This window comes from Lissotriton helveticus, chromosome 11 (genome assembly GCF_964261635.1).
Source record: "Lissotriton helveticus chromosome 11, aLisHel1.1, whole genome shotgun sequence".
Taxonomy (NCBI): domain Eukaryota; kingdom Metazoa; phylum Chordata; class Amphibia; order Caudata; family Salamandridae; genus Lissotriton; species Lissotriton helveticus.
The window spans coordinates 671,680,002-671,698,019 of NC_136072.1; the positions used below are offsets into that span (position 1 = coordinate 671,680,002).

Genomic DNA, 18,018 nt, shown 5'->3' on the forward strand with positions numbered 1-18,018 from the left:
GTCCATTGGGACAGGGCAGCTAAAGATCTGCCAACACGTCAGTTACAGACCTCCATGACCGCATTAGGCCTTGAACAATTAGTGGAAGCCCCAACTCATATAAAGGGCCACACTCTTGATTTAATCTGGACCTCTATTCCAGAGGTGGCCCTCACGAGTATAGCACCATGTATCTGGTCCGACCATCATTTACTTCGGTGTGATGTTCCCCAGGATAGTCCTCTGGTTAAACCCCCGTTAAAAACCAAAAAAGTGCGTCAATGGAAAAAAGTTGACTCGGAAACTCTAACCGACGCCCTTTCCAAATATTCACAACAGTCAACGAGCCCACATGTCAATCTAGATTTAGACCAAAATTACAACACCATAGTGGCGAGTCTAAGACAGTCTGTCGACCAGATAGCCCCGGAAAAGATACAGAAAATAAAGTGCGCGGAAAAAGGGGCCCCTTGGTTTACCTCGACTTTGAGGGATCATAAAAGAAAGCTTCGCCATCTTGAGAGATGCTGGAGGAAGTCTAAAGACGATACAGACGGCGAACTTTATAAAACATCTCTGAAGGTATACAAAAAACTTATTGTATCAGCTAAAGGGGACTATTACGAAACCCGCATAAAACATGCAGTTAACATTCAGAAAGAAACTTTCAAATTTTTAAAAGAACCAAGTATGAAGGATGAAAGGGTAGACATAGTGATAGACTAACACCTTTCAAGGTTACTTCCTGGAGAAAGTGGCAACTATCCTGTCAGACATTAAGAAGGATGCCCCTAATACGTCTACTATTTCACAGGTCCCCCAAACTCCCCCGAACTCTACCATTACCAGATTTCCAAGTATAGATTCTACAACTCTTAGACAGCTCGCCATCTCAACCAAGTCAGGCTCCCTCGCAGACCCCTGCCCCCTGAAATCTTTCGGTTGGCGCTCCCCGTTTTGGAGGACCAGATCTTAGGCCTTTTAAACAACTCACTAGACCCAGACCTATTACCAGCTAGCTTCAAAGAGGCACGTGTCAAACCCCTGTTAAAAAAAACAGGGGCTGATCCGGCCTGCTTGAAAATCTACAGGCCAATATCCCAGCTGCCTTTCATGTCCAAAATCTTGGAACAGCATGTGTTAAAAGCACTGTCATCTTTCCTGGAGTCAAATCATCTATTCCAGGAACGGCAAGCGGGGTTTCGTGCCCATCATAGCACCGAGTTAGTAATGCTCTCGGTGCTGGATGAGCTTAGATGCATGGCTGACAGTAAAAAACCTAGCGCCCTGATACTTTTAGATCTTTCAGCGGTGTTCGATACTGTCAGCCATGCCCTGCTCCTGGACAGGTTGGCCGTGTTCGGGATAAAAGGTCGGGCCCTCCAATGGTTAAAATCCTTTCTGATAGGGAGGACTCAGAGGATCCAACTAGTAGATCGTGTCTCTGAGGCTGGTGCTCTGGAGTGTGGAGTCCCGCAAGGGTCCGCACTCTCACCACTCCTGTTTAATCTCTACCTGCAGCCACTGATAGACTCCCTGGCTAACATGGGCTGTAAAGTCTTTAACTATGCCAATGATACTCCGCTGTTGCTGAGTATCGATAACACAACATCGTCTCAGTCCATGGCCCAGAATATTCTAAGGTTCACGGTAAGCTGGATGACGACGAATCTGCTAAAAATCAATCCAGATAAAACGGAGGTTCTGGTGGTCTCAACTACCACCTCACCTTGGAATGACCTGTTTTGGCCCCAAGAGCTTGGACCGACTCCAAAACCATGCTCTAACGTAAAGAGCCTTGGTATTAAGATTGACCAGGAGCTCTCAATGACCAGTCAAGTATCCTCCGTCGTCGGAACTTGTACCAATTTGATTAGGCAGTTGCGAAAGTTGGTTCCCTTACTCTCCCTAAACATGCTCCTAACCATAGTCTCGGCAAGAATAGTCTCTAGGATCGACTATGGGAATGCATTATATCTAGGTCTGCCAAAAAAACTGATTGACCGCCTGCAGGTCACTTTGAATGATGCAGCACGGTTAATTTTCAGACTGCCTAGACGGACCCACGCTTCCCCATTACTGCACAGGCTACATTGGCTCCCCATAAAGCAAAGGGTGGAATTTAAGAGCCTGTGCATTGCCCATAAGGCAATCTATGGGCATGAACCTGCCTATATTAAAGAGAGGCTTAAAGTCTATAACCCCAAGCGAGCTTTAAGATCCTCCAACTCCCATTTGCTGTCATGTCCGCGCTTCAAAATGGCAACTAAAGGCGGGAGATCTTTTTCAATCCAAGTCCCACAAATGTGGAATAAACTACCGGAGCCCCTTCGTAAAAAAAACAACCTCCTCCTTTTTAGGAAATCTTTGAAGACACTTTTGTTCAGAGACGCCTTCGGCTCTCTCTGAACTAGGCTGATATAATCTGGATTCCTTGCTCACTTATCAATCTTTTGTTGCTGTATCTGTCAGAAGCGCCTAGAGACCTGTCGGTGATTTGGCGCTATATAAAATTCAGATAACAATAACAATAACAATAAACTCTCACGCAGCCCCCAAATCTGATTCCAAGCACTACCACTAGTATTAACCTGAAATGAAATGAAAATGAAATGAAATGAAAAATTATATTTATATAGCGCCAAAAACTACCCGGAAGCCTCGCAGCGCTTATATTGATTGCTGAAATGGGCTATCCGGGAGGTTAACGGGTTTTAGTGTACAAGTGTGTTTTCAGCGCTTTCCTGAAAGCCATCCTGATTGGGTTCCCTCTAAGGGCGAGGGGAAGGGAATTCCAGAGCCTGGCAGCCGTTTGGGAAAAAGAGCGGCCACCCCATCTAGCTTTGTTGATTTTTGTTATGGTCGCTAGATGCAGTGATCCGGAGCGGAGGGCTCTGGGGGGGGACATAGGGCAGGACTAAGGGGAGCAGAATAGCAGGGCCCGTTCGGTGAAAGGATTTGTGCACAATGCCCATAGCCTTGAACTGAGCTCTGGCAGCAACCTGAACTGGAGGAATGCCAATCTTTACATGTAGAGTGGCCCAATACGTTGCCCTTACACCACGCCTTAATAGTTCATCTCCAGCCTGATTTTGGGGGCACAAGCAAGAGCACGCTCATCTCACCGCTGTCCAGGGGGTCCGCATCCATCACCACTTTCCTCCGCCGCCGCAGTGTCTTGCGGTCGCCGAGGGGGGAGCAGTTCACGGACCCACAGGGCTCACAGGACTACTGTTCCCAGCGTCCCCTCCCAGACGGGGACGCCGCCTACCACCAGCCACTTCCGCCCGGAGGCGCATTAAACCCAGCAGTACCTCCGGTGGAGCGGGGGCTCCAGCCTGATTTTAGGGGCACAAGCAAGCGCACGCTCATCTTACCGCTGTCCAGGGGGTCCACAGCCATCACCACTTTCCCCTGCCGCCGCAGCGTCTTGCGGTCGCCGAGAGGGGACCAGTTCACGGACCCACGGGGCTCACAGGAATACTGCTCCCAGCGTCCCCTGTCAGACGGGGACGCCGCCTACCACCAGCCACTTCCGCCCGGAGGCGCATGAAACCCAGCCGTACCTCCAGTGGAGCGGGGGCTCCAGCCTGATTTTGGGGGCACAAGCAAGCGCACACTCATCTTACCGCTGTCCATGGGTCCGCAGCCATCACCACTTTCCCCCGCCGCCGCAGCGTCTTGCGGTCGCCGAGAGGGGTCCAGTTCACAGACCCACAGGACTACTGCTCCCAGCGTCCCCTGCCAGACTGGGACGCCGCCTACCACCAGCCACTTCCGCCCGGAGGCGCATTAAACCCAGCAGTACCTCCGGTGGAGCGGGGGCTCCAGCCTGATTTTGGGGGCACAAGCAAGCGCACGCTCATCTTACCGCTGTCCAGGGGGTCCGCAGCCATCACCACTTTCCCCTGCCGCCGCAGCGTCTAGCGGTCGCCGAGAGGGGACCAGTTCACGGACCTACGGGGTTCAAGGGAATACTGATCCCAGCGTCCCCTGCCAGACAGGGACGCCGCCTACCACCAGCCACTTCCGCCCGGAGGCGCATGAAACCCAGCCGTACCTCCGGTGGAGCGGGGGCTCCAGCCTGATTTTGGGGGCACAAGCAAGCGCACACTCATCTTACCGCTGTCCAGGGGGTCCGCAGCCATCACCACTTTCCCCCGCCGCCGCAGCGTCTTGCGGTCGCCGAGAGGGGTCAAGTTCACGGACCCACAGGGCTCACAGGACTACTGCTCACAGCGTCCCCTGCCAGACGGGGACGCCGCCTACCACCAGCCACTTCCGCCTAGAGGCGCATTAAACCCAGCAGTACCTCCGGTGGAGCGGGGGCTCCAGCCTGATTTTGGGGGCACAAGCAAGTGGACGCTCATCTTACAGCTGTCCAGGGGGTCCGCAGCCATCACCACTTTCCCCCGCCGCCGCAGCGTCTTGCAGTCGCTGAGAGGGGACCAGTTCACGGACCCACAGGGCTCACAGGACTACTGCTCCCAGCGTCCCCTGCCAGACGGGGACGCCGCCTACCACCAGCCACTTCCGCCCGGAGGCGCATTAAACCCAGCAGTAACTCCGGTGGAGTGGGGGCTCCAGCCTGATTTTGGGGGCACAAGCAAGCGCACGCTCATCTTACCGGTGTCCAGGGGGTCCGCAGCCATCACCACTTTCCCCCGCCGCCGCAGCGTCTTGCGGTCGCCGAGAGGGGACCAGTTCACGGACCCACAGGGCTCACAGGACTACTGCTCCCAGCATCCCCTGCCAGACGGGGACGCCGCCTACCACCAGCCACTTCCGCCCGGAGGGGAAGTAAACCCAGCAGTACCTCCCGGGACGCGCGTGGGCGGTGCCGGGCTGAGCCCTGGCAGAGGGCGGGCCGTCTGCGGCCGTCCGGGGACGGGCCTCCCCCCTGACGTGTACGGAGTGACATGGGTAAGCGGAAACTTCAAACATCTATGAATGGGGGGGGGGGTCAAGTTGAAAGTACCACGTAACTCTACCAGTATTATTTCCTATTTAACTTCCGCCGTTGGGGGTTTAAATACTGAAATTGCCAATACTGAACGAGAACTGGGTTTGGAAGGTTTTTCCCAATCTCAGGATTTGCCCGTTAATGACAGTCCTCCTATTAGGCATATCCCCCTGGAGCCGCGGGTTGTAATTGAACCACCGAAAATTATTTTACCACCTGACTCTATCACCCCAGTCGGCCCTGACCCGGAAAACCCTGTTAATACTGTGATCACGTCTGGGTCTACAGGGGGTGGGCAAAACACCGCGAAGAAACATGGCAAGAGACAGTATAAAAAGACAAAGCTGCTAAATGCTACCCCGGCGAAAAAAGGAACGAGAATACCCAGTCACCTAGAAGGTTCTATTAGGGACCTAGTGGGGAACATTTTTTCTGAGAAACTGGAATCTTTATTGATATGGATTTATAAAGACATTATTGACACTTTGAATGAATGTGTAGCGGGGATTTAAAATAAATGTGAGCGCTTGAATGCTTTTTTGTTAACAAAGGAACAATCCCCAAACAGGCCGCCAGGTACTTTTCCAAAAACTCCTTGGGCCCAAAAATCCTTGGCCCCTGGAGGGAGGGACGAGAGAGGTTTACTATCCACCACCAAGATTCAAAGCTCAGTAACGCTCCCAATTAACCCAGTTTCTCCCCGGGAAGGCAATGGTATCAAGGGTCCGCTGTTGGGTTCAGGCCCCAAAAGATCCACTTCTCCAACGAGGGATTTGAAGAATAGGAGGGATCCTACGAAGGTCAAAGTATTGGAACCCCTCCCCATTATTAATCTCCCCCCCGAATCTACCCCCTATGTTGCAATAATAGTTAATGTCCCCCCATTGAAAGATGGTGAGGTAGAATCCTCAGAAACCCTGTTAATTAATATTAAGAACTGGTGTAATGAAAACTGCACAGGGGATAAAAACATTTCCTCTAGTATAATTATGGGGAGACGAGTAGTGGTTGGGCTACACTAAAAAACACCTGAAGGGGGACTGCCTCATTGTAAATTTTAACAAACCCAATGAGGCGACACGTTTGTTCTGGGATGCCTCGAAATTAGACAATGAGGTCGGAGGTATCAGAGCTATGCCATTGGGTTTTTTCTATCCCCGAGCTAGACCGGGTTACACAGGAGATAAGGTACACCAGGTTCGGAGCACTTGTGACCTAAAGTGGCCTATCCTAAACATCCCCGTCCAACCGGCTAGAGAGTACCAACCTAGCTGGGTAACCCAAAAGACGGGGTTACTACCAAAGCCTCGTAATACATACAGAAAGGAGATCAGTGAGGGTTACCACTGACATTTACTGTAGAGGAGGTTGAGAAAGCGATTGAAGGTACGGCTTTACATAAGGCCCCCAGCCCCGACGGGGTGCCCTCTGACTTGTACAAGGCCAATCCCAAATATTGGGCTAAATTATTAACAAATGTTTTTAATTCATCATCTGCAACTGGGTTTCCGGCATCATGGTCTCGTTCAATTAGTATACCTGTGTTCAAAAAGGGCCAAAGGGGGGATCCTAGGTGCTATAGGCCCATATCTCCAATTGACTCTTCTGTCAAAATTTTGGGGAAGGTTATTTTAGCCAAAATATCAGCCTGGGCTTCTGAGAAAGATATCTTATCTAATGCCCAGTATGAGTTTAGATCTGGCAGAGGCACGGAGGATCAGTGCCTCAATTTACACTTAACCACTTGGATGCTAAGGTGTTTTATGGCTTCCCATGTAATTTCCATTGAAGTCAATGGAAACTCCATGACGAGCTGGGCTCGTCATGAGCGTCGAAGGGGTTAATAATAAATAAATATACGGTTGCTGCCAAGGGCTCAATCTTCCTGGGATTTATGGATCTGTCTACAGCCTTTGACCTAGTTAATAGGTCGAGGCTGTGGACTAGACTCCTGGATTTAGGGATTGATCGGCCACTGGTGTATTTTCTGGCTGAGTTACACAGGGACCTGTATGCATCAATAAGGATGACACAGGAGGGCAAATGCACTACAGGGTTTAAATCAGGCAGGGGGGTGCGCCAAGGGTGCATATTGGCCCCAATGCTATTTACCCCTATATATAAATTCCCTGGAAGATACATTGATAAAGGCGACACCTGACACACCGCATATGGGAGGAACGTTTATTCCAGTACTCCTATACGCGGATGATGCCGTTTTATTGGCCCGGACACCACTTGGGTTACAAAGACTACTAAACTCCTTCGGGGATTTTATGAAATCATTGGACTTAGTGATTAATAATGGAAAATCGCATGTCATGTCACTGGGCTCGAGAAAGAACAGTATTAAATCATTTTTTTGTAATGACTCTGCAATCTTTAGAGTGAAAGTCTTCACGTACTTGGGGGTCGTGTTTGACGACAAAGGTTCGTGGGTTCCCCAACTTACTACTAAAGTAAATGCTGTGAGAAGATCATCGGCTGCAATATTAGGATTCGCAAAGAGGTTAGGGGGAAAACCATGCGAAGCAATTTTATCCATTTATAATGCAAAAACCATCTCAATCGCAAGGTATGGGGCTGCAATATGGGGCTATAAAAAATCTGAGTCCATCCAGAAAGAGGAAAATAAATTCCTCCGTGCCCTCTTAGCCCTTCCCGAATCAACGGCTACCTTTGCGGTCCACCTTGAGTTAGGCATGGGTTATATCGCAGATATAATAAGCATGGCCCCTATTTTATTATGGATTAAAATCTGGACGAACCCTAACCTTACCCTGAACCACAAGATTATAAGGGACTGTATGAAATTAGAGAGAGCTAAGGAAATCCAGTGGTTGACCTTCAGTAAAACAACATCTAGGGAATTGGGGCGCCCGAAGATTTTCACAAACTCAGAGGGGCTGAGGAAAGCTGACCTAACCTGGGTCAAAACAAATTTCATAAAGATTAGAGAGCAGGAGCGGGAATCTGTAGAATTAGGAAAACCTATGGTAAGGGCCCATTACCTGCTTATTTCGTCTTTATCCATTCAACCGTACCTCTCTACTGTAACGATTCCTTTTCACCGATGGCTGTTAACGAAATTTCGATTTAATCAGATCCATTTGTTATTAAGTAATTCCAAGGGATGGTGTAAGCCTGAGGATGCTGCCCCTTGTAAGTGTGACGATAACTCACTCCAAGATACAATGCATTTTACCTTCTTTTGTTCCTTCTATACTAGAGGTAGAAAAAAGTTTATTTTTCCATTATTAAAAGATAAGGGGTTTTTACAGACTAAACTAGCACTACTCTACCTACAATTAACGGATTCCCCTGTGATTATGTTTAGTGTTGCAAATTTCCTCGTTGTATCTCTTCGTTGCAGGAAATCTAGATTGGCGGACCCAACGGCGCTGCATCACCTGACATTATCTATACTAATATAATAAAAGAGAGAGCCCAAATCTTTGAGGCGGGTAATCTCAGGAACCACAGCACCAATCACAACACCCAATACAGCACTGGAAAGGACAGTTGCAGCAGATGGACATAGGCTATACAAGTGGCCACCATGTACATTACAAAAGGTAAAACAACCAACTTTAATAAACAGGTACATAACGACGTGTAAGCTCAATGATAAATAAGGCTCCAAAATAATCTTACATTTTGTGATACTTACCTAATGCTGCTAACCTCACGGTTTACTTTTTTCCAATTACCTCAATGAAAAGGCTTTCAGAGGCACAGTTGCTCACACTTTCATTATAAATCACGTATGTCACAGGGAGCAGATTGTAAGTGATGTACCACACATTCTATTTCTGTCGCCGACATAGTCGGGACGGGCTGCTAGTGAGTTATAAAGAAAGTGATAAACTGATTTTAATGTGCAATTGTTTTTAAACTGTTTATACTGAGAACTTAGGTATATTTGGTACTATTTCTGTATTTTGTATAGTATACTTTTATGATTTTTATTAATCGAATAAAGTGTTTTTTTTATTTATTCCTAGTTCGTCTTTTCACACTCTTATTATCAGTTCACTGGGCAACAGATGCTTCAATTGGTGAAGTATGGGGAGGGGGGTTGGTTGGAACTTTCGGTAGGGATTGTTCTCCCTGCTTTTGTCTGTATTATTCTGTTTGTCTGCAGAACTATGTACAAAATCCATGACTAGCCCCCACGCGGCCCTCGTAGTGAGCCTGAACGCGCTCAATTGCACCCAAGGCCTAACCACCCGGAGCAACTAGGCTTCCCGGACCTTCATGCACCCCACTTTGCCACCACATCGTAATGCCACAGTAAGGTAGTGGGGGTGAACGCCTAAGAGTCCGTTCATGGAACGTTAATGGTCTCCTAGATAAGATTAAACGAACAGCGATTTTAAAATATGCACAAAGGTTCCATCCTGATGTCCTGTTACTGCAAGAGACGCACCTGATGGGTAACCGATGTCCCTTTCTAGCATGCCAGGGCTTCAACAGGGTTTGGCACTCAGGGTTCTCTAGAGGAGCTCGAGGAACGGCATTCCTTTAGCGACGCTCCCTCCCCTTCACAACGGTCCACACAACTAGTGACCCTCTGGGCTGATTCATCACCCTCACGGGTACCCTTGGAGACACCACTATCAACTTGGCGTCGCTATATGCCCCCCCTGGCAAACCTAGAGTCCACTCGCCGGGATGCAGTGGCAATAATATCCTCTCTTCCCCAGGGTACGACGGGGAAAGGAGGAGATTTTAATGCTGTCCCAGAACCCTCCAAGGATGCCACGGTTAAACCATTCTCCCACATAATGCTGGGTGCCAGGCATCTCTAAGATTGGGCTTCCCAATTGGGCCTCTGCGACGTCTAATGGACCTGGCACCCTAGTACACTACATTATACCCACACATCCCCAGCACGCCACACCCACTCGCGTATTGACCTTATCTCAATGCCTGCCCGGACTGACAGTCCCTGAGATCTAAATCCTAGCACGAGAGGTTTCAGATCACTCCCCACTTCGCGGGAGCTCTACGGCCCACGTGGAGAGTAAATGACTGGTTCCTTCAGGACCAAGAATATAAACAAGGGAATCGAGAGAGAACTGAAAAACTACTTCCACACCAATGAGGGCACTGTGCAGCTTCACAGCACACTGTGGGAGGCGGGCAAAGCCATGATCCGCGGGTATGCAAAGGGTTTCCTTAAACAAAGATGACAGGCCCAAAACCGTCACCTCTCTCAACTCGAGGTCAGGGCTCCCTCTGTCTCGAAATGACTGTGGCCACAACGGATGGGGAGCTGGCGCGCCAGCAGCTCCACTTAGTACGCGAGGAGATCAAACCCACGTCTCCCGAGTCTGCTAAATTGATTTGGAGGTCCTCCGTGGCCTGGGTTTATGGATGGGAAGGCAAAAATGGCAAATTGCTTCATTGGCTCGCCACCCAACCCCTGGCCAACCGAATCATACCCGAAATTTGTGCAGCACAAGGGCAGGTCTTGGTTGCCCCTGCTGAATCATGCGCAAACTACTACTCAAGGCTTAACTCCACAGATCACTCACATATGCTGGCTGCCAGCTCCCTCTTCCTCCAGGGTCTTCCTCTTTTGCAGCTACCAGAGAATGCATTTGCAGCATTGGATGAGCCCATTACATCGTCACTCGCTAGCCGTAAGACTCCCCGGCCAGATGGTTTACCTGCAGACTAAGTAGCATTTCGGGAAATCATGACCCCACAATTCCATGCCCTGTTTGAGGAGGTTCTGGAAAAAGGTGTCTTTGCCCCTGACACTGACACCGTCATGGGTATACCTAAAGCGGACCCTTCCCCAGCCCTATGCTCCAACTGCCGCCCAATTTAATTGATTAATACTGAGATTAAAATGTATGCAATGATTCTCGCTACCCATTTGAAATGGGTACTTCACATTCTCATAAACCCCGATCAATGTCAATCAATCAATCAAGCATTTGTAAAGCGCACTACTCACCCGTGAGGGACTCAAGGCGCTGAGGGGTGGGGAAGCTACTGCTCAAACAGCCAGGCCTTGAGGAGTCTCCTGAAGGCCAGCAGGTCCTGGCGCAGCTGTGGGGGTAGGGAATTCCATCTCTTGGCGGCGAGTTAGGAGATGGATCTGCCGCCGGTGGTGGTTTTGTGGATGTGTGGGACGGCGGAGAGGGTGAGGTTGGCAGAGCGTAGCTGGCGGTTGGGGTGTAGAAGGTGAGACGCTTGTTGAATTATGCTGGTCCGGCGCTGTGGAGTGCTTTGTGAGCGTGGTTGAGTAGCTTGAAGGTGATCCTTTTGTTGACTGGGAGCCAGTGCAGGTCTTTCAGGTGGGCAGTGATGTGGGTGTGGTGGGGTATGTCGATGATGAGGCGTGCAGAGGCGTTCTGTATGCACTGGAGTCTGGCCGTGGTTCCTGCGTAGAGGGCGTTGAAGAAGTCCAGTCTCCTGCTGTCTAGGGCCTGAGTGACCGTCCTTCTGGTTTCGGTGGAGATCCACCTGTAGATCTTGATCTTACAAAGCATGAGGGGGTGTGAAAGCAGGAGGAGGAGACGCCGTTGACTTGCTGGGTCATTGAGAGCGATGAGTTCAGGATGACCCCCAGGTTGTGTACGCGTGGTTGGTGGGTGACGCTCCCATGGCAGGTGGCCACCAGGAGTCCCAGGATGAGGACCTCTGTCTTGTCTGTGTTAAGTTTCAGACGGCTGTTCTGCATCCAGTGGGAGACGGCTCTCATTCCTTCATGGAGGTTTGTTTTGGCGGTGGCGGGGTTCTTGGTGAGTGTGAGGATCAGCTGAGTGATGTCGGGGTAGGAGACGATGTTGAGGTTGTGTACGCCGACGATGTTGGTGAGCGGTGCCATGTAGACGTTGAAGAGGGTAGGGCTGAGGGATGATCCTTGGGGCACGCCGCAGATGATCTTGGTGGTTTCTGAATGGAACGGGGGAGGCAAACTCTTTGGGTTCTGTTGGTGAGGATGGAGGTGGTCCAGTCCAGGGCTTTGTGGCGTATTCCTGTGTCGTGCAGGCGTGTGCGTAGGGTGCAGTGGCAAACGGTGTCAAAGGAGGCCGAGAGGTCCAGGAGGATGAGGGCCGCAGTTTCGCCGTTGTCCAGTAGGGTCCTGATGTCGTCTGTGGCAGCGATGAGGGCGGTTTCGGTGCTGTGGTTGCTGCGGAATCTGGACTGAGACGGGTTCAGGATGTTGTTCTCCTCGAAGAAGTAGGTCAGTTGCCTGTTGACGATCTTTTCGATGACCTCCGCCGGGAACGGAAGCATGGAGATGGGTCGAAAGTTCTTGAGGTCCTTAGGAGCCGCAGTGGGTTTTTTCAGTAGGGCGCTGATCTCAGCGTGCTTCCAGCTTTCCGGGAAGGTGGCGGTCTCGAAGGAGTTGTTGATGATCTTCCGGAGTTGGGGTTCGATGATGCGGTTAGCTTTGTTGAAAATGTGGTGAGGGCAGGAGTTGGACGGTGAGCCAGAGTGGATGGTGTTCATGGTCTTGATGGTGTCGTTGACGTGGGTCCAAAAGAGCAGGCGGCTGTTGTGGCTGGGGGGTGGGGGGTTGTGGTCCCGGTGGTTGTGAGGGGGGTCTGGATGTTGAAGATGTTGTGGATGTCGGTAAACTTGTGGTGGAAAAAGATGGCTAGGGAGTCGCAAGGTCTTGTGACAGCGGGATGTCGTTGGTGCTTGCGCTGGGGTTGGAGAGTGTTGGCTGTTGTGTGCGTTGCTGTCAATGCGTTCCTTTAAGGCGGTTCTTTTGTTGGCTTGAATGAGTTGGTGGTGCTTGCGGTTGGCGTTCTTTAGAGCAGCATTATTTTCCGGAGTCCGTTCGTGGCACCATTTTTTCTCGAGTCTTCGCAGGTACTTTTGGATTCCTGGAGGTCGGTGGTGAACCAGCTGGCTTTCCTGTTGGGGCGTCTGTTTGAGGGTTTTTTGATCGGGGCGAGGGTGTTGGCGCAGTCATTGATCCATTGCCTGAGGTTGCGGGCGGCTATGTCGGTGGTGTCTGTTGGTGGGTCTCGGGCGAGGGTGGTGATGAGCTGGTCTTCAGTGACCTTGTTCCAGCTGCGGTAGGGGATTTGTTGCGGGTGGTGGTGCGAGGTAGGTTTCTTGAAGGTGAATTGGATAAAGCGATGGTCGGTCCAGTGCAGTTTGGTGGTGTGGCTGACAGAGATGTGGTTGCTGGCGGAGAGGATGCAGTTGAGTGTGTGTCCGGCGGAGTGGGTGGGGGTTGTGACAAGCTGTTTGAGTCCGAGGATGGGAAGGTTGTTGAGCAGAGCGACGGAGTTGCTGTTGTTGGCGTTCGAGGTGGAAATTTAGATCTTCGAGGAGGATGTAGCCTGTGGAGGCAAGGGCATGTGTGCTGACGATGTTGGTGATGGCATCGATGAACTGAGGCAGGGGTCCGGGGGGGTCTATAGACAAGTGTTCCTCTGGGGGTAGTGTTGGGGTCAATGGGGATCTGGAAGTGCAGGTGTTCGGCGGCCTTGAAGGTGTCTGCTGTGCTGGTCAAGACTCTGAGGGTGTTTCTGTAGACAATGGCAATTCCTTCTCCTGGTTTGTTGGTGTGGTCCCTTCTGGTGATCTTCTGTCCATCGGGGATGGCTAGGGCAATGTCGGGTGCCGAGGAGGGGTTCATCCAAGTCTCTGTTAGGAATGCGACGTCCGGGAAGGCTGAGTCGAGTAGGTCCCAGAGTTTGATGGCGTGCTTGTGGACGGAGCGGATGTTGAGGAGTATGCATCTGAGGTGGTTCCGTTCTGCTTTGGCGGGTGGGGTGGGACGCGCGGGAGTTCGGCAGGTGGTGAAGCTGCAGCTTCAGCAAGTGAAGGGTCCGAGGGTGCGCTTCAGGGTGGCCTGGAAGCAGTTGGATGATCATCCGGCATTGAGTTTGTGGAGGTTGTTGGCGTCATAGCAGCTTCGGGGGTCATGGCTCTCGCGGGGGCCAGGGGCTCTGGCGCTGGGCGCGGTCCAGGCAGGGACAGGCTTGCCTTTGGCCCGACCGCTCAACGGTCGCCATACGTAGGGGAGGGGGTGAGCCCAGAGGTTGGGAGGCGGGAGAGGGGATTGTGTCGGGGAGGGGCCACAGGGCAGCAGCGGCGTGAAGAATAACGGCAAGATGAGCGGGGGACAAACAGTAGGCACAATACAAGTACAAAAAACGATATCAAAAGTAAGCACACGGCTACCTTACAGTGGGGCAATCTGTAAGCAGGAGGCGAGGGTGGAGGGCACAAGGGGCACTGCGGGCTAAAGAATTGCCACCAGTTAAGTCTGCTGTTGGGACGTCAGCTGGCGAAAACCCTGCTAGTTGGAAGGCTCTGCACAGGAGTGGAGCGGCAACGAGGCGAAGCTGCTGGGGAGGAGTGTTCACCTGGACGGAGGTCTAGGTCTCACCATTGTGGCCCTTGCTCAGCATGACCTCCTGTCTCCATATCTAGCTCTGGTGCTGCTCGACTTTGAAAAAGTCTTTGATACGGTCGACTGGCAGTATTTGGAGAGCGTGCTGGCTTCAGCCCCCAGTATAGGAGAATGGTGGGAGTCCTCTACTCCAGTATATCCGCCAGGGTCCTCATAAAGGGAGCACTATTGGAAGCATTCCCTATCAGGAGGGGAGTCCGACAGGGATGCCCTCTCTCCCCTCTCTTATATGGTATTTCCTCTTGCAATAGAGCCTCATTAGCCGTTTGAACTCCGCTTTCCAGTCAGGTAAGCCAGAAATCTGACTGCAATAAGATTTACAATTCTCTTTGCAAAGTTGTTGGTTATGTTGTTAGTAAACTATCTCTTTTTGTGACTTTCTGTACAATTGACTGGTGACTTTGAGCAAACAGTAGCCTGAGGAGTTATGCGTGATGATTCACATGTTATTGGGCCTGTGCAATAATTAGTCATGTAGCTGGTTTTGGCATGTTCGTCACTTCACTACCACCATTGTGTGAATTTACATGAAAACATCTTCCAGACCTTTGCATTTTTCCTTTGTCGTCATGCAACGCGCCGTGCATGGCACTTACTTTGGTGTGCTGTGATATTGAGTGGGTCGGCTCTGCGAAGGATGTTTTACATAATTGTAGCCGCCCGCTTCAGCCCATCTGGACATAATCAGTAGGCCAGACGGGTCTGAACTTCACCCTTACCAGTGAAGCCCGCCAGTAATGTACGTTTGTCACAGCCTGGAGAAGAGGCCCTGATTGCATCCCTAACATGTCCAAGGGAGGGAGACACTACAACAGAAAGGCTGCCTGTAACTAGACATCGCCATCACCATTAAGCAGCCCTGCAAGACCTTCAGAGAGCAGAGCTGGCCGGAGAGGAGAAGAGAGCTGTACTATGTGAGTCACTGGTCAGCAGCAAGGCTATCCCGGCAATGTCAGTGTGCAGCGGTCCGGGGTCTGTAGCTGTGGTGCACTTCTTCACTGGCTCTTTTACTTCAATATTAAACCAGTTATATCATACTGCAAATTTTGCATTCATTTATCACTATGGGTCCTCCTCCGAAGTTAGTGCCCTTCCATTTCTGGTACTTCGCAGAAGATTTAAGATCTTCTTAAAGTTTCTCGTTGCTCAAATGAGTGTAATTTCTGATATTTATATGCTTCCATCATCTTCACTACTTGCATTTGCTGGCAAGAAAGTGTCACTCATAGTTGTTGAATGTCACTCATAATTACACCGAATTTATGAAAATGTCACATATAAGCAATCTGAAACCGTGGCAGCTATGTACAACCATTGACAACGCCAATAGTCCTGGTTCGTTGTAGGTGTAATATTGTTTGTTGAGTTCTATATTACATCGGTCACGCCCCTATGATAGACCCCCCCCCCTCCAGTTTTTTCATCCCACTTAAAGCCCCGTGTGTGGCCTTTCCACTAGATACTAAAACGGGAACATCAGAAGGACTCTGTAATAGTTTACACCTCCAGATGCTACTCTAAAAGACGCTGCTTAGAGCAATGATTAAAGTGTGACCCTGTGTACGTTTCTAAAAGAGATCCGACTACAGGCGTCCGCTAGGTGCAATTGCTAGGCCATTTCAAGCACGCTGCTGAAGAGCTGTGGCTAGCTGGCGGCAGTCCTTACTGACCACCGAGGCTCCATGTACCCACACAGACTTTTAACCCTGCTTCTTTGGAACTTGCTTACCTTTAGAAACCATAACAGTAAGGCTTAGTAGCAAAAATCCAACCACTGAACGAAGGGGCATCGCGAGATGAGGGCACTGTCGATGCAACCGAACATCTGCTGCGTCAAGCGCGGTCATTACCACAAGCAAGTGCCCACTCGACACAAACACGGCTTGACTCGCCCCCTTAAACGTGAAAACGTCAACCGGAAGTTCACGTTCTAGATGTCTTAACCAATAGCCCGCTTGTGACCTTAATAGCGTGCGCGCGCCCCAGCAGGAAGATCCTGCCAGTCTGTCGACGCAACCAACCGCGCAGATCCTCTGGGAAGCGCGTGCTGGTCATCAAAGGAAACAATAAACATTGGCATTGCCAAACATTTCGGATTTTAAAAGCTTAAAACACGTTTTCGTGCTATAGTAAGCCGGTTAGGTGGCATGCCAGTACATCGTGTAACGGTCCTGACAAAGATCGCGCTATCACGTGTAGGGGAAGCTTGCATTGAATTGCTGTTTGGGGAACACTTCTCAGTTGAACAGAAGGCAAAATATTTCATTTTCCAGTAGCAGAGAAGTGTTGTAATTTACTAATTTACTATGCTTGATCTTATCCGTCGTGTCCCCCCACCCTTCCCTTCCCCAGAATGATCTGTCTCAACTGTCATGCGAAGGTTCTACATCTGACTCCAGTAGGCTGGAACCTGTGACGGTGTATGATGCTTAATAAAGACTTCTCATCAACTAGCATCGTCTTCACTTTGTACCACTGGTAACGATTTATTGCTGTCTGAGGACAGCCACACACATGAACATACATGGCAATCCTCCCGATTCAGACAGGAGAGTACCTATTTCAAGGCTAGACTGGCTAGTATGCCGCCTCCCGATTCCAGCATTTAAAAAAACCTTATTACTCGGCAGGCTGCAGCCGGGACTTGGTCTAGTGAGCAGGGGCGGCTGGTGACATTTGAAAGTGGTGAGGCGTAAACTAATTTGCATATTGCACCGCAGCGAGCGCAGCGAGCGAGCCCGAACCACCTTGCATCCATCCATACATCATTCATGCATCCACCCATCCATCCATCCACCCACCCACCCATCCATCCACCAATTCTGCATCCATCCTGCATCCATCATTCTTTCATGCATCCACCCATCCATCCAGCATCCATCATTCATTCATGCATTCACCCATCCATCCATCCTGCATCCATCATTCATTCATGCATCCACCCATCCATCCATCCACCCATCCATCCTGCATCCATCATTCATTCATGCATCCACCCATCCATCCACCCATCCATCCTGCATCCAACCATCCATCATTCATTCATGCATCCATCCATCCACCCATCCATCCACCCATCCATCCACCCATCCATCATCCATCCTGCATCCATTCCTGCATCCATTCATGTGTCCACCCATCCATCCACCCATCCTGCATCCATCATTCATTCATGCACCCATCCATCCACCCATCCATCCTACATCCATCATTCATTCATCCACCCATCCATCCATCCACCCATCCAGCATCCATCCATCATTCATTCATGCATCCATCCATCCACCCACCCATCATCCATTCCTGCATCCATTCCTGCATCCATTCATGCATCCACCCATCCATCCATCCATCCATCCATCCATCCATCCTGCATCCTTCATTCATTCATGCACCCATCCATCCACCCTGCATCCATCCTGCATCCATCATTCATTCATCCACCCATACTGCATCCATCATTCATTCATGCATCCACCCATCCATTCATCCACCCATCATTCATCCTGCATCCATTCATGCATCCACCCATCCTGCATCCATCATTCATGTATTTTTATGACCATATAACTTGCACACAGCTTGTCAGTGTTTAATACCAGTCTCGAACCTTGTACTCCAGCACCAATGATACATGATTAATATTAATTGTTTTTAAAAACATGTATTTATTCAAAAC

General features: G+C 50.3%; 1 protein-coding gene across 1 annotated transcript in view; it reads right to left on the reverse strand.

The window, feature by feature from the left end:
• The window catches only part of LOC144791758 (zinc metalloproteinase-disintegrin-like VLAIP-B), a 4,238,988-nt gene extending 4,222,734 nt beyond the window's left edge, over nucleotides 1-16,254 (reverse strand). Inside the window, exon 1 of the mRNA XM_078666527.1 lies at nucleotides 16,069-16,254. Within this exon, the coding sequence (XP_078522653.1) occupies nucleotides 16,069-16,186 (118 nt within the window). The 5' untranslated portion in view covers nucleotides 16,187-16,254. The remainder of the gene's footprint in view (nucleotides 1-16,068) is intronic.
• Nucleotides 16,255-18,018: the final 1,764 nt, after the last annotated feature.